Genomic DNA, 14,366 nt, shown 5'->3' on the forward strand with positions numbered 1-14,366 from the left:
TCTAGAACTTTATTGTTAAGTGAAAAAGGCAAGTAGAACAATAATATTTATAATATAATCTCTTTTTTCCAATGGAGAAATGTTTGAGTGTACACATAATAATATTGTGCACATTATAATTATGACATTGATCACAGATGTACAAGTAACGAGATACCCTATTTTATTTTAGAGTTGCAGTGTTTTTTTATTCTAATAATAGTGGCTACTGCTCAGTGGTTGTTTGAATCAGGAGATCACAATTCCATTTCTAGTTAGGGCACATTCCTGGGTTGCAGGCTCAAACCCTAGTGTTGGACATGCAGGAGGCAGCCAATCAATGATTCCCTCTCATTGATGTTTCTCTCAGTCCCTCTTCCTTTCTCTCTGAAATCAATAAAAATATATTTAATAGTAGGGAATACTAACTGTGCAGATGGGAAGTATAAATTAATATAAAACTGCTTAGAAAGTAGTTATGAAGCTGATTTTTGGCAGTAGGTTTGGTGCCAAAATTATAGTGGAAATATATTTCTCTCTGATGTAAAAGTCTCAGTATGTGGTTCAGGCTTGGTATGCCCTCATTGTTAAGAACTGAATTTCTTTAATTTTTCTGACCCTTTTGTGTATGAATTTGATCTCATGACTAAAGCTATCAGCATCCTCATTTAAGAGTATAGGATGGAGAATCAAGTCAGTGAAGAAGGTGCAAATGTCACATATTCCCTCCTGAGAAAGGTTCTCTGAAGTTCCTTTGCAGCATTGTGCCAGATAGCCTGTTGGGCAAAATTTAGTCTCAAACTTTCGTCAGATAAAATTTTAAATTTTTTTCTTCAAGAAGGGAGAACAGATAGATGTTGGTCAACAAACAGTTTTCCCTTACACTGCATTATTTACTTATGCATTAAAAACATTTTTGTTTTTTGACTTGAAATTTATCCTAAAAAATATAGAATTGTAAATAAAGCTTTTACAAAATAGAACAAATAGCAATTTTTAATGGAGTGGAATTGAATAGGTAAATATATTTAAGTGAAAGTAGCAGGGTACATTATGTTCTTAATGGATTACTCAAAATTTATGAGATTATATTATAGTTTGAATAGTTTTTTTTAATAATTTTACATATTTCTCAAATTTTTAAAAATTTACTAAATCATGCATTATTCCTAGAGAGAATCTGTGCGGAGAATCTTGTGTCCTTGTAGTGTATGAACGTCTTTTATTTCTATTGGCTATAACTAGTAGCTGCCCCAACAAGAATAGAACTGAAGTACAGGAAAGAGTTTTAGTGACAAGGCTCGTTGTTGGGAAGTAAATAGAGTATAGTGGTGGATTAAGGAATATGAATGGTTGAATTCAGATTGCAGTGTCATATTGCAGATATTTTTATATTGAAGGTATACATCCTCCTTATACAAATCCAGAGTCCTTTTGTGGAGTACAAAGCAAGACCTAGATTTTGGGTTTTTATCTCTCTCTCCCCAGACAACAATACTTACCTAACACAGTACATCCAAAGCATGATAGGGGGCAGGGAGCCACATGCTGTGGAAGTTATATGACTTACTTAGGGAAAGTAATGAAATGCACATAACATCTTCAAAACAGCATAGAATTCTCATAAAGATAGGAGGGGCTATTGAAAACTTGATATAACAAGCTGTTTTGAAGAAGTTCCTACTAGATTAAGCATATTGTTACTGAAATTGCGAACTCAGTGGATGGGTTGAATAAAAGAATATTAAAGCACTAAAAAATAAGTTGGTAAGCTAAAAAGTCAAGTACTCCCCCAGAATTTATCAACAAAGGATAAAATTATGGAGAGAATAGGGAAATATAAAAACAAATATGTATTTATGTATAGGTAGAGTTTGTGAGATTAGAAATAGTAATATAAGTATCCTATCTAATAAAGAGGGAATATGTAATTCACCATCACAAGATGGCAGCAACCACAACTAATAAAGGGGGAATATGTAATGCCCTCACGAGATGGTGATGCGCACAGCCACAAAATGGCGGTGCCCAGTCCTCTCAGCCCCTCCTCATCCAGCGGAATCCCCCAGTCCCCTCAGCCCCACCCCAGGAGAAGGCAGTTGGGGCTATCAGGGCAGCAGGGGAGGGCAGTTGGGGTTGATGAGCAGAGGAACAGTTACACATCAATCAGGCTGGCAGGGGAGCAGTTAAGGGGCTATCAGGCTGGCAAGCAGAGTGGTTAGAGGCAGGGAGGCAGGTAGGCAAGTGGTTAGGAGCCAGCAGTCCGGGATTGTGAGAGGAATGTCTGACTGCCGGTTTAGGTCCGATCCCGCAGGGCCTAAACTGGCAGTTAGGCATTCCCCAAGGGGTCCCAGATTGGAGAGGGTGCAGGCTGGGCTGCGGGACACCCCCTCCCCCCTTCTACCTCATGCACAAATTTCATGCACTGGGCCTTAAGTTATTTAATAAAAGTCAGAATCTTGAAACGAGAAAATACATAGAGGGGGAAAGAGTTTTTAAAAAATAATGAACTAGAATTTCCTAGAACTTACCTCTGGCTAATATGCCAATAAGGTAAATCAGGAAAAATTAATGTAAAACCAAAATATTTAAAACCTCAACTAAGCACATTAAACATTTTGAAAGTTTCTGGGAAGAAAAAGAGAATCACCTTAAAATGAACATGAAGTGTTAATAAAATGGATTCCACTGACATATTGTATAACTATAATAGCGACAAGAAAATAGTTACAGAATCATCATCTACATTAAGAAAATTGGCTACAAAACTCCTACACCATTTTCTGGTTAGAATGGTGATAGCATAGTGGAGCCAAGGGCTAATAGTAAGGCGGTTGATTCAAGCTATTTAAAATTACCTAATAAGATGGCAGTGTCATTGGAACAAGGCTCTTGAAGCTCTGGATTGCATCCTTCTGTCAACTCATCCATCTGGCAAGCCCTCACACTTAGCCATCCAGGATATCCACAAATCTGGTGGTAGAGATACTGTCCCATGTGAGGCAAGAGCTAGTGTTCTTAAACCCATCGTGGTGGGCATCTTTGCTCCAGTCACTTTTTAAACCGTAATAAAGACTGTTGTAGTGCACCATGAAGTTTTGAGCAAAGCTCTTCCTGGGAACAGTGCAGGCTTCAATGTTAAGAATGTGTGTCAAAGATACTTGTGGTGGTAACATGGCTGGTGACAGCAAAAATAATACACCAATGGAAGCAGGCGGGCAGTTCAGATGATTATCCTGAGCCATCCAGGCCAAATCAGTGTTGGCTACGTTCCTGTTGGATTATCACATCTGATGCTGCTTGCAAGTTTGCTGAGCTAAAGAAGATTAGTTGTTTTCCTGGAAGAAGTTAGAAGATGGTCCCAAATTCGTGAAATTGTTTATATAATTCCTGGAGAACCTATGTGTGTTGAGAGTTTCTTTGACTATTCTTCTCTGGGCAGTTTTGCTGTTTGTGACATGAGATGGAAAATTGTGGAGATTATACACACACACACACACACACACACACACGCACGCATGCATATATAGAGAGAGATAATATGCAAATTTGTCTGGAATGCTTTAATGTCATGATTATTCAACAGGCTGCATGCGCAGCAGGGAGACTTGCTTGAGGCTCATGGCGCTGGGCCAGGGAAGTGAAGCTGCGTCCTCCGCCCTACACCAGAGTCCCCTTTTTCTCCTGGGTGCACACACCCGACAAACACCCCTGCGACACTGCACCCCATCTGAGAGCACTCTGCCCGGGGACACCACCAATGTGTCGTCCTCCCCCAAGGTTGGGGGTGTCAAAGGGTGACACTTGCATGGGAAAAGGCCAGTTCTAGGGGTGTGGTTGGCAGACATCAACCGTGGGGTGTGTGCATCAGCTGTGACCCCCAGGGAGGAGTCGCATACACAAATTGAGAGGGTGTGGACCCAACACGAAGGAAGGGCCTGGGCGTGACAATATAGAGTGGATGTCGGTAAGGTACCAGACCTGTACGGGCCACCGGGTAAACAACATGGGATCCCACCACCACAGACACACAGGGCGGCCCTGGGACGCCGGTTGATCCTCCCAAGCACACAACCTCAAAGCCTCCTCCAACCACACAGACCCAGCCCTACCACAGTGGAGACCACAGGCTACCCTCACACCACAGGGAAACTGCAGTGGCTTTCTCCAGCCATCTGTCCATTCATCTGCCTGGTCCGACCCAGACGGGCTCGCATTCTGGGTGGAATGCCCCCCTTTCTCACTGAGGACAAGCCAGACCCCTATCTTGCCTGTATAAGTACACCCGTTGTCTGCACAATCACACCTGTTGCCTGCAAATTCGGGACAGGAGCTGACAGCTCTAGGTATGGGAGCAGGCATACCAGGGAATGAGAAAGGCCTCCCTCCCCCAAGGCACACAACTGCCAGTTTAGGCCTGATCTTGCAGGGATCAGGCCTAAACTGGCAGTTGGACATCCCCTGAGGGCTCCTGGATTGGAGAAGGTACAGGTCGGGCTGAGGGGAAATTCCCCCTGTGCACAAATTTCATGCACTGGGTCTCTAGTCAGTAATACAAGCCATGGATAAGAAGGCTAGTAGAGTTATCCAAATCATCAAGTCTGCCCAGAAAGCTCAGGAGACTATTATTCCTAATACCTGCCACCCCATGTTAATCATTGGTGGGAGAACATCTCAAAACTGGTTTTCTCAATTGCCATTTACATTTAATATAAAAGACTGGTTAATGATAATGTTGCATAATAAAATCTTTTGGGTAAGGAAATATTTTTGTGGACCATTCATTTTCGTGTGTGTGACAGTTTTAAGTTAGTTTTTAAATTGATATATTTTAATGAAAACTTGACCAGAAAGTTTAATAAGGGGAAAAAAAATATGAATGTAATATAGGTTCCAAGTTATTTTCCAGGGTACCTTTTTTCTTATTGTATGATTTATTGTGTGATGTAAGTCTGATGTCAGTATCTTTTTGAAAATAATCTATTATATTTCCTTTATTTTTATATTCTTAAGAGTTTGGTTTTTTTTAAGTGTAGTTATTTTGTTCTTTTTAGACCTCACCTGAAGATATTTTTTTCTATTGCTTTTCAGAGTGTGAAAGGGAGGGAGGGGGAAGAGAGAAACATAGACATAAGAAAGACAAATCAACTGGTTGCACACTTGCCCCGACCGAGGGCAGGGAGCAAACCTGCAACCCATATATGCGTTTTTTATCAAGAATCTAACCAATGATTCCTTGGTGTGCAGGCCAATGCTCTAACCACTGCACAACACTGACCAGGGCAGGTTTAAATGCTTAGGGTATTGAGTTTTATTTCTCTCACCATGTTGGACTTTATAAAAAAAAAAATATTTTTTTTATGACTTGTGTTTTCATCTGCTGCAGAACTTTTTCCACATTTATCTGTATTTAGAAGAAAGAGAGCGAGCCACCTGGTACTCGAGTCTCATAGTGACAGGGTAATTTTGTGATCACCTTTTTGGTTTCTAGTTTGCATCTATCAATATGCCTCACAGTCTGTGGTCCTCTTTCTCATTTGTTTTATAGGTTTGGCTGTGTGTGGGTATGGGAGAATTCAATGTTAGGCTTAGTTTATTATGAATACTTAAATCCATATTAATAAAAAGCAAGGTTTTGATAACATCAGTTAGCAAGTGAATTTCAAATACACAAACTTGTAATTTTACTTGATATAATAAAGTATTTGAACAGGTAGTCTAATCTAGTTTATGTAATATCAATATGCATGGATTTTTTATAATTAAGAAATATAACTTTTGCCCTAACTGGTTTGCTCAGTAGACAGAGCATCAGCCTTCAGACTCAAGGGTGTCCCAGGTCCAATTCTGATTGCGGGCACATCCCCAGTAGGGGTTGTGCAGGAGGCAGCTGATCAATGTTTCTAACTCTCTATCCCTATCCCTTCCTTCCTCTCTGTAAAAAATTAATAAAATATATTTTTTTAAAATTTTACTTTTAAAGTAAAAAGTTATCTTTTAAGCATTCTGTAAATAAACTTAATTTACTTTTCCCCCAGAATCATGCCCATGAGCATTTTGTGGATCTTGGAGAATCCAAAAAGCAGCAGGCAAATCAACATAGTTATTGTACCAGATCTGCATTGGAAGAGATTCCCAGACCTTCAGAAGAGATAGAAAATGGCACTAGCTCTTCAGATGTAAGATCTTATCACATGCATAGATTTGTTTTCATTTTTACTTTTTTGAAAAACTGACTTTCATTCTTCACATTGATTGGTAAAATTTATAGATGTAGCTCAGACATGAGCCTTATAATTATGGTGATAGCTTCCATTTACTGAATACCTGCTATGTATGTTCCAGGCTTGGCACATTTATGCATAATCTCAGATGTACAACATATGGGAATTTTCTGAGTATATTTTATATGCATAGGGCAATATTAACTCAAATTGACAGTATTATACCCATAATTTAAAAGTTAGTAGCTGGTGGCTTACATCTTAGTATGGCCAGGTAAAAATGATATGTCTAATCTGGTAAAGAGACCACATTTACTATTTACGTAAACTTGACACATGACAATTTGATATGCATACAAAACATAAAATGTTTATCAGCAAGTTATTATTTGTCTTATAAAATGTTTCTGTATTTTTTAAAGGTTTATAGTATTTTTTAAATATTAAGTTACTAGAAAATATTTTTTGGTAATTCATTTTTAATTAAATGTATTGGCATGATAATACAGGTTTCAAGTGTAGGTTTTTATACTATAAAGTCTGTATATTGCACCGTGTGCCCACCACCCAGAGTCAAATCTTCTCCTGTCACTGTATATTAGGCCCCCCTTCTCCCCCTATTCTCTTTCCTCTAGCAACCAAACATCGTTTTGGTTCACGAGTTTCAGTTTTATATCTCACATATGAGTGAGATAATATGGTTCTTAGCTTTTTCTGGTTGACTTATGTCATTTAGCATTATATTCTAGAAAACATTTTAATTATGATTCAGCTTACTAGAATCTTACGTATTTTCAGGTGCATTTGTTACATAAGAAAAATTTGCTAATTCTTTATGTTCAAACTAATTTGTGCTCTACTGTTCTTTTAGAGCAATTAAATTTCTAGAGGAGTACATTAAGAACAGAGTATCACCTTAGGCACAATATATTGTTAATGGAGGAAAATGCTGATTTTGGTTCAATATTTTATACTTCCATATAGTGGCTACTTTGTATTTATCAATAGCAATATATCTTCTTCCTCCTTAAAGAAGTAATATAATATACTAAGGGTAGGAATAATCAGATCATGTGTTTAGATTTTTCAGTTATATTAAATAAAGATTAAAGAGAAACAATGTGCTTGGGTAGTTTTTAATGCTGTACCATTTGAACAAAATAATATTAGTCAGGAATATTCTTTTTGTATAATAAAGCCATTTTTATAATAATTATAATACATAAAAGTTTATAATTTTAGGCTTCTAAAATCATCTTTTAAAAAAAAGGTTAAATTGTAACAAAGGCAAAAGAGGTAAAAATGATTTGCTTTGTCACCTGTGGAATTTGATATCCAATCTAGAAGAGAAGTGATAAGTCTTCTAAAAACAACAAATAAAATATGGGGTGGGAGGCAAAAGTTGGTTTATAGTTGTGAGTACATGAAGAACTGTTTATTCTTATATTATTTATTAATATGTTTTACTTATGAACCTACTTTTGCCTTCCATGCATGTTATTTATCCAAGAGATTGCTTTAAATCAAATATTAAAATAAATATATGCTTGGATACATTTAATAAGTTGGATATATTTAATAATTGTTAAATACATTTAATTTTGTATAAAAAAGGCCTATATTTGCAACTAATATATATCAGATTTTTATTTAAATATTCTGCTTTGATTGTTAATATTGGATAATACTGATATTTTCTATAATCATAGAATGTTATTTTCTAAAATTACACAATAAAATATATATTCCATATATCACAGGAAGGTGAAGTTGTTGCTGTTAGTGGTGGAACCTCTGAAGAAGAGGAGAGAGCATGGCACAGTGATGGCAGTTCTAGGTAATTTAATGAATTTTTATTTCTCCAAATGTAATTAATATAAACTGTAGAAAGCTGAAGATTCTTTGATTTCAAAGTTGCTCTTTCAGAGATATTTTGTAGTCATCTAAAATTTAGATTTTCTTTTTGACATGTTTTCTCTACTAGCATAAAATTTTGGTTATTGCAGCTAGATCTACAAAGATGCTTTATCTTTCTAGGTGATATTTTATTATTGAATGTTACTATTTTAACACTGAACCACAAATTAGTTTCATTATGGGTTTTGAGAAATATATAAGCATTAAATTATGAAAATATATAAGCATTAAATTATTAAGATCTAAATTATAGATCTTAATTCTATAAGATCTCATCTATTAATGAGATCTTATAGAATTAACTATCTTATATATAGGAATTTGTTGAATACTATTAATAATTTTTTTCCAGCCGAGACCAGTTTGGCTCAATGGATAGAGTGTCGGCTTGGGGATTGAAGGGACCCGGGTTCGATTCCAGTGAAGGGCATGTACCTTGGTTGCGGGCATATCCCCAGTAGGGGTGTGAAAGAGGCAGCTGATCGATGACTCACTCTCATTGATGTTTCTAGCTCTCTATCTCTCTCCCTTCCTCTCTGTACAAAATCAATAAAATATATTAAAAAATAATAATAATTTTTTTCCAGTAGTGAGATTAAGTTTTTCCTGTTTTCACCACCCCATTTGGTCATGTAAATGAGGATTCCTTCAACTTCTTACAGTAGTATTCCACATTATTACAGGGCTGATATTCTTGGCTGACTTTGTAAGAACTTAGTAGCAAGAAGGAGTGTATCCTCTGGAGATGATAATTTTGTTTAGCTCCTCACACTTATTCCTTAGCAGCAGTATCTTATAATAAACAATTGTCAGAGAAACCATAAGAGTGAAAGCTATAAGAATTCCTTATGTCATTGTTAGAATCAAGGGCTTTCCTATGTCCACAACAGATATGATATGCAAGTGCTCATGGTTATATCTGGTAGTTTCCTGCATTTGAAACAGGGCTGTGAAACAAATTTTTTCTTGTGGGCAATTTTATAAAGAACATGGGCTCTCGGTTTTATAGTTAGGTCTATGCTGGCAGCAGAAGATTTTTCCATAAGAGCTGAGTGCTCCATGTAGTAGCATCTGTCAGTATTTGGCAGGTGCTGTTTGCAGGGACTGTGGCTGGAGCAAGTGTAAATAAATGCTTGTAAGTTGAGAACAGTCTATTCTTGTATAGATGTTTACACTACAGATGTATTCCCATGCATCTAGTATAATGTCTGAAAATTTTTAGGTTCTCTAGGATAATTTTTAATTTTAAAATGAAATCTGAAGTCATACTAGAAAGCCAGTTATTTAAATTTTATCTGTAGTGTTAATTCTTGATGAGGTTTAGGTAAATACCTATCTATAAAGGACATTGGTCCAGGGGTAAGAGAGATGGTGGGAGTGGAATAAAATTACAGAAAAAATCTGTCCTTTCAAGATTTACCAGGAATATTTGTAGAAGAGTGAGGTCATATATCACTAAATTTGGGTAAGTAATTGATTTTAACATAGTATAACTTAGATTTTGGGCATTTATATTTGTAAAACTGTATAAAATCAAGTTATGTCCTCATATATTAAAATTGAAACAAAAGATAACTGGATTCTTTATTTTCCAACAAAATCAATTAAGCATATATTTTTTTATGTTTCTTTTTAAAAAAATATATATTTTATTGATTTTTTTTACAGAGAGGAAGAGAGAGGGATAGAGAGTTAGAAACATTGATGAGAGAGAATCATCGATCAGCTGCCTATTGCACAGCCCCTACTGGGGATGTGCCCTCAACCAAGGTACATGCCCTTGACTGGAATCAAATCTGAGACCTTTTAGTCTGCAAACCGACACTCTATCCACTGAGCCAAACCGGTTTCGACCAATTAAGCATAACTTTTAAGTCTGTTAAAGGAAAACTGAAAAGAAATGGCAAATATGATTGGTAGTGATAGATAAAATAATAGGGTAAGGGTTGAAGTTTTTTGAATCATGGTATGCTTTGAAGTATAAGATATATCTAAGATATATGTAAATGTTCAGTATAATTTATAATCACATTTATTTTCACTGAGCAAGAATACTTCTGATCTTGCCATGAGGGCATCAGTGCTCAACATGATCCCCCTGGCAAGAGCTCTCATCTCTCAAAAAAGTAATCTCTGTACCTCCTCCTCAGTGTTGATACCTCCTGTGCTGTCCAGAGCTATCTTTCTACTGTTACTAGAATTGAGGAAGATGATTCTGCTTCTTGTTTTTGCACGCCCCATGATATTTTGAACGTATGGAACACTCATAAATTAATTTGGCTAAAATCACAGAAGGCACTTAAATTCATTGTTTCAATTAAAGCTGTGGCCTTGTCCTAGCCAGTTTGGCTCAGTGGATAAAGTGTCGGACTATGGACCAATGGGTCGCAGGTTTGATTCTGGTCAAGGGCACATACCTAGGTTACAGACTCCTTCCTGACCCGCACTCACACAGGAGGCAACCAATCAATTGTGTGTCTCTGTCTTTCCCTCTGTCTTCCACTCTCCCTAAAACTCAATGGAAAAATATCTTTAAGTGAGGATTAACAACAAGAACAAAAAGCTGTGGCCTTATTCATCATATATATTTTTTTAGATACTTAAGTAAGTTAAGCCTATAGAATTTTAAGAAACTGTTTAGAAGATAATGAGTTGAAAGTTAAAGAAACATTTTTTGTTCATTAATATGTACTATTTTGTCATTTCTCTTTATTATAATCCTTTTTTTTGTTGGATTTTTATAAAAGTCAACATGTATTTTGTCTGTGTGTGTGCTTTAATTAACTTTTTTTTTCTTTTCTAGTGACTACTCCAGTGATTATTCTGACTGGACAGCAGATGCAGGAATTAATTTGCAGCCACCAAAGAAAATTCCTAAGCATAAAACCAAGAAAGCAGAAAGCAGTTCAGATGACGAAGAAGAATATGAAAAACAGAAACAAAAGCAGATTAAAAAGGAAAGGAAAAAAATACATGAAGAAAAAGATGGACCAATATCACCAAAGAAAAAGAATCCCAAAGAAAGAAAACAAAAGGTTAATTTACATATAAACTAATATTTTCTATGAAAATAAAGCACACATTTTAAAAGTGCAATTTATGAACATTAACATTATTGAGATGTATCAGCAAAGAGTAATAGAAAAAATTTAGAAATACACAGTAGTAAAACAGAATACAGCTGGTCCTTGAATAATTTTTCTTTCAATATGCATTTGATGTAATATAAGATGCTGTAGGAACTTAACTCTTGTTTATATTAATTAGCTCTTATAAATTGGTTTTATTATATGTCATTTTGACTTCGTAAGTCAGAGAACCTGTTTACAACAGTGAGCACTTAACTGTATACCAAAATATATTTCATTTATTCAGATTTAAATGCTTACCTATGAGAGTGTTTCCTGTAAATTAATTATTTTCTAAATATTGAACATTCAGTCTATAACATGAGCAGATTTTTCTTGACAGTCCCGTGGGTTTTATTTGTTTATGTATGTTTTTAAAAATGCTTCAAAATATACAGTTTATTAGTCTTTTAATTGCCATTACCTTTTAACAACCCTTATTTTTATTGCTGAAAATAAACAGAAAGCATAGGGAGAACATCACCTGGAATAAGAATGGCAAAATTTGTCTGGCCCGTGGAGTTAGGGCCAAACAAAACTGGCAGTTTAACATTCCCCGAAGGGTCCCCATAGCAAGAGGACATAGGGCAGGCTGCGGTAACCCATTGGTCTGGGCCTCTAATATAAATATAAAGTAGGATACTACTGCTATAATAAGCTTTTACCAGTTTTTATAGTATGAAGTGTTTATTTTATACTAGAGGCCCGGTGCACAAAATTCGTGTACTTTGGGGGTTGGTTCTCAGCCCAGCTTGTGCCCTCTCGCAGTCCGGGAGCCCTTGGGAGATGACTGACTGACAGCTTAGGCTACCGTGGCAGTCAGACATCCTAGTGCTGGCCCGGAGGCAGGAGAGGCTTCCTCCACCACTGCTGAGTTTGCCAGCTGTGATTCAGCTTCTGCCCCTGTGGGAGCACATTGATCACCAGGGGGCAGCTCCTGCATTGAGTGAGCATCTCGTTTATCATCACTTATTACTGGAATTGAACCTGGAACCCTTCAGTCCACAGGCTGATGCTCTATTCACTGAGCCAAACCAGCTGGTGGTCAGTGTGCATCATAGCAACTGGTCACTTTGCTGTTCGGTTGATTTGCATATTATATTAACCTTTTATTATATAGGATGTATCTATTGAGCTCTTGTTTATTTCAGCTTTATAGTTATGAATTACTTTAATTTGTATTCCACTGTCTACTATATTTTTTTTTTTTTTGTCATTTCCTTTTCTTTTGTCTGGGAAAGATTTACCAAAGAGATTACCATGCTTTTGATCAGTTTTCGTCTTGTCTCTTGTCAGTGGTGATAAATGTATATGGACCCTTTATTTTGTGAAGTAGATTGGTTAAAGAAACCTTATTTAGCCATGTATCTCACCAATAAGGTTAACATTTTTTTTTTCTCTAAGCTCAAAACAATTCTGATGCAACTTTGAGTTTTGCACTGTGAGAACATAATTCTTTTGTACTTTGTGGTCTCCTTTGATTGATAATCATCTACAAACTGATACCTTGGGCTCCTTCATACAATGCTGCATTTGTATCCACTATTACTGTTTGGTATATTTTAATTTAACTGTTTTGCTTATACCAGTAGTATTCTAACAGGATCTATTATGTGGGACAGATTTAAAATATAGTAAGATTACACCATAGCTGGTTTGGCTCAGTGGATAGAGCATCAGCCTGCGGACTAAAAGGTTCCGGGTTCAATTCTGTTCAAGGGCACATGCCCAAGTTGCAGACTCAATCCCCAGTGTGGGGGTGTGCAGAGGCAGCCAATCAATTCTCATCATTAATGTTTCTCTCTCCCTCTCCCTTCCTCTCTGAAATCAATAAAAATATTTTAAGTAAAATAAAATATAGTAAGTCTAGGATATTATAGGATATTTCCTTTCATCTGGATTTTGTTCACATGCTTCGGTGCTAGCCTACTAGTAGACACAACAGTGGGTAGAATTGTCCTTATTCTGTAGTCTTCTTGCTATCTCAAGAAGTATTTCCCTTTTTATGCATAGAGTTGTAGTGCTGGAAAATAAAAGATCATTAAGCAATGGTATTATTGCTTCTATTAAAATATTTTCCATGTGACTAATTCTGTTTCAACTAATTAAGCAAGAAAATCAGTAAGTTAGTTACAGAGAATGCTTATAAGAAAATAGAATTCTCCAAAGAGAAAGTAAAGAAATCTCAGATGGTATCTGACATATATCCCTTATGGTTTTACGGGCTCTGAAAACCAGACCAATACATTTTTATTGTGTGCTTATTTATAAAGCAATACAGTGGATAAAAAGATATCTAAGACATAGTTAATACTTATGCTAAAATAATGTGTGACTAACAAGTTGCTTTAATCCCCTAAGGTAAAAATAGAAGAAATACCATATGTTTAGTTGCCAGATAATGTTTAAAGATAATAAATCAAAAACCTTATATCTCACTTTAGAGTTTTAGATAAGACTTTTAGAAGTAAGATTTGAGTTGGGACTAGGAAGAATTTCTATGGATAGAAAAGAAATTAAATGCCCATATTTCCAAAATTTAAAACAAATCTCATCATTAGGCTAGAAATTTTGAGGCATATTCAGTCCATTTTACTCCCTGAGTGGTTTTAAATACTAAGTGACAGAAATCTACTTTAACCAAAAATTATAGGTGTTTTAAGAATTATTGGTGAAGAAGGTTTATTGTCAAAATGATTCTTGGCCATGCCAGAGTCTTACAGTTATAAATATAGTTATTCCTTTGTAATGCCCAATTTATCTGGCTGTATGTAAGAGGGTTAGCTATCCCAATCAACAGAATTTTCCTTACGGGAAAAAATACTTGGGTAGTATAATTGAGAGTCCATACTGAGGCTGGATTAATAATTTTTAGATTTTTTTTTGTACTTGTTTTTCTCTTTATTAAGTCAAAGGACACCTTTTTAAAAATATACTTTAACTTAAAACCTCAATATATAAAACTGATAAAACTTTGTGTATCTAACTCTGATGTAGTAAATATCGATAGACTTCTGTGTCTTACCTGAGTTAGCCCATATGAGAATATCTTAGTTGTTATGGACACATTATAACTAGGATTTAAAAAACAAACCATCAAATATGCTTTACTTTGGAA

At 35.9% G+C, this 14,366-nt stretch overlaps 1 protein-coding gene across 7 annotated transcripts in view; it reads left to right on the plus strand.

The window, feature by feature from the left end:
- Positions 1-14,366, plus strand: part of LOC118705044 (pleckstrin homology domain interacting protein) — a 136,140-nt gene that overhangs the window by 82,579 nt on the left and 39,195 nt on the right. For all 7 annotated transcript variants that reach the window (XM_045572939.1, XM_036413211.2, XM_036413210.2 and 4 more), the window contains 3 exons: positions 6,018-6,158; positions 7,964-8,040; positions 10,924-11,155. In XM_045572939.1, coding sequence (XP_045428895.1) covers positions 6,018-6,158; positions 7,964-8,040; positions 10,924-11,155 — 450 coding nt within the window. The remainder of the gene's footprint in view (positions 1-6,017; positions 6,159-7,963; positions 8,041-10,923; positions 11,156-14,366) is intronic.

This window comes from Pipistrellus kuhlii, unplaced genomic scaffold (assembly GCF_014108245.1).
Source record: "Pipistrellus kuhlii isolate mPipKuh1 unplaced genomic scaffold, mPipKuh1.p scaffold_m20_p_5, whole genome shotgun sequence".
NCBI lineage: Eukaryota > Metazoa > Chordata > Mammalia > Chiroptera > Vespertilionidae > Pipistrellus > Pipistrellus kuhlii.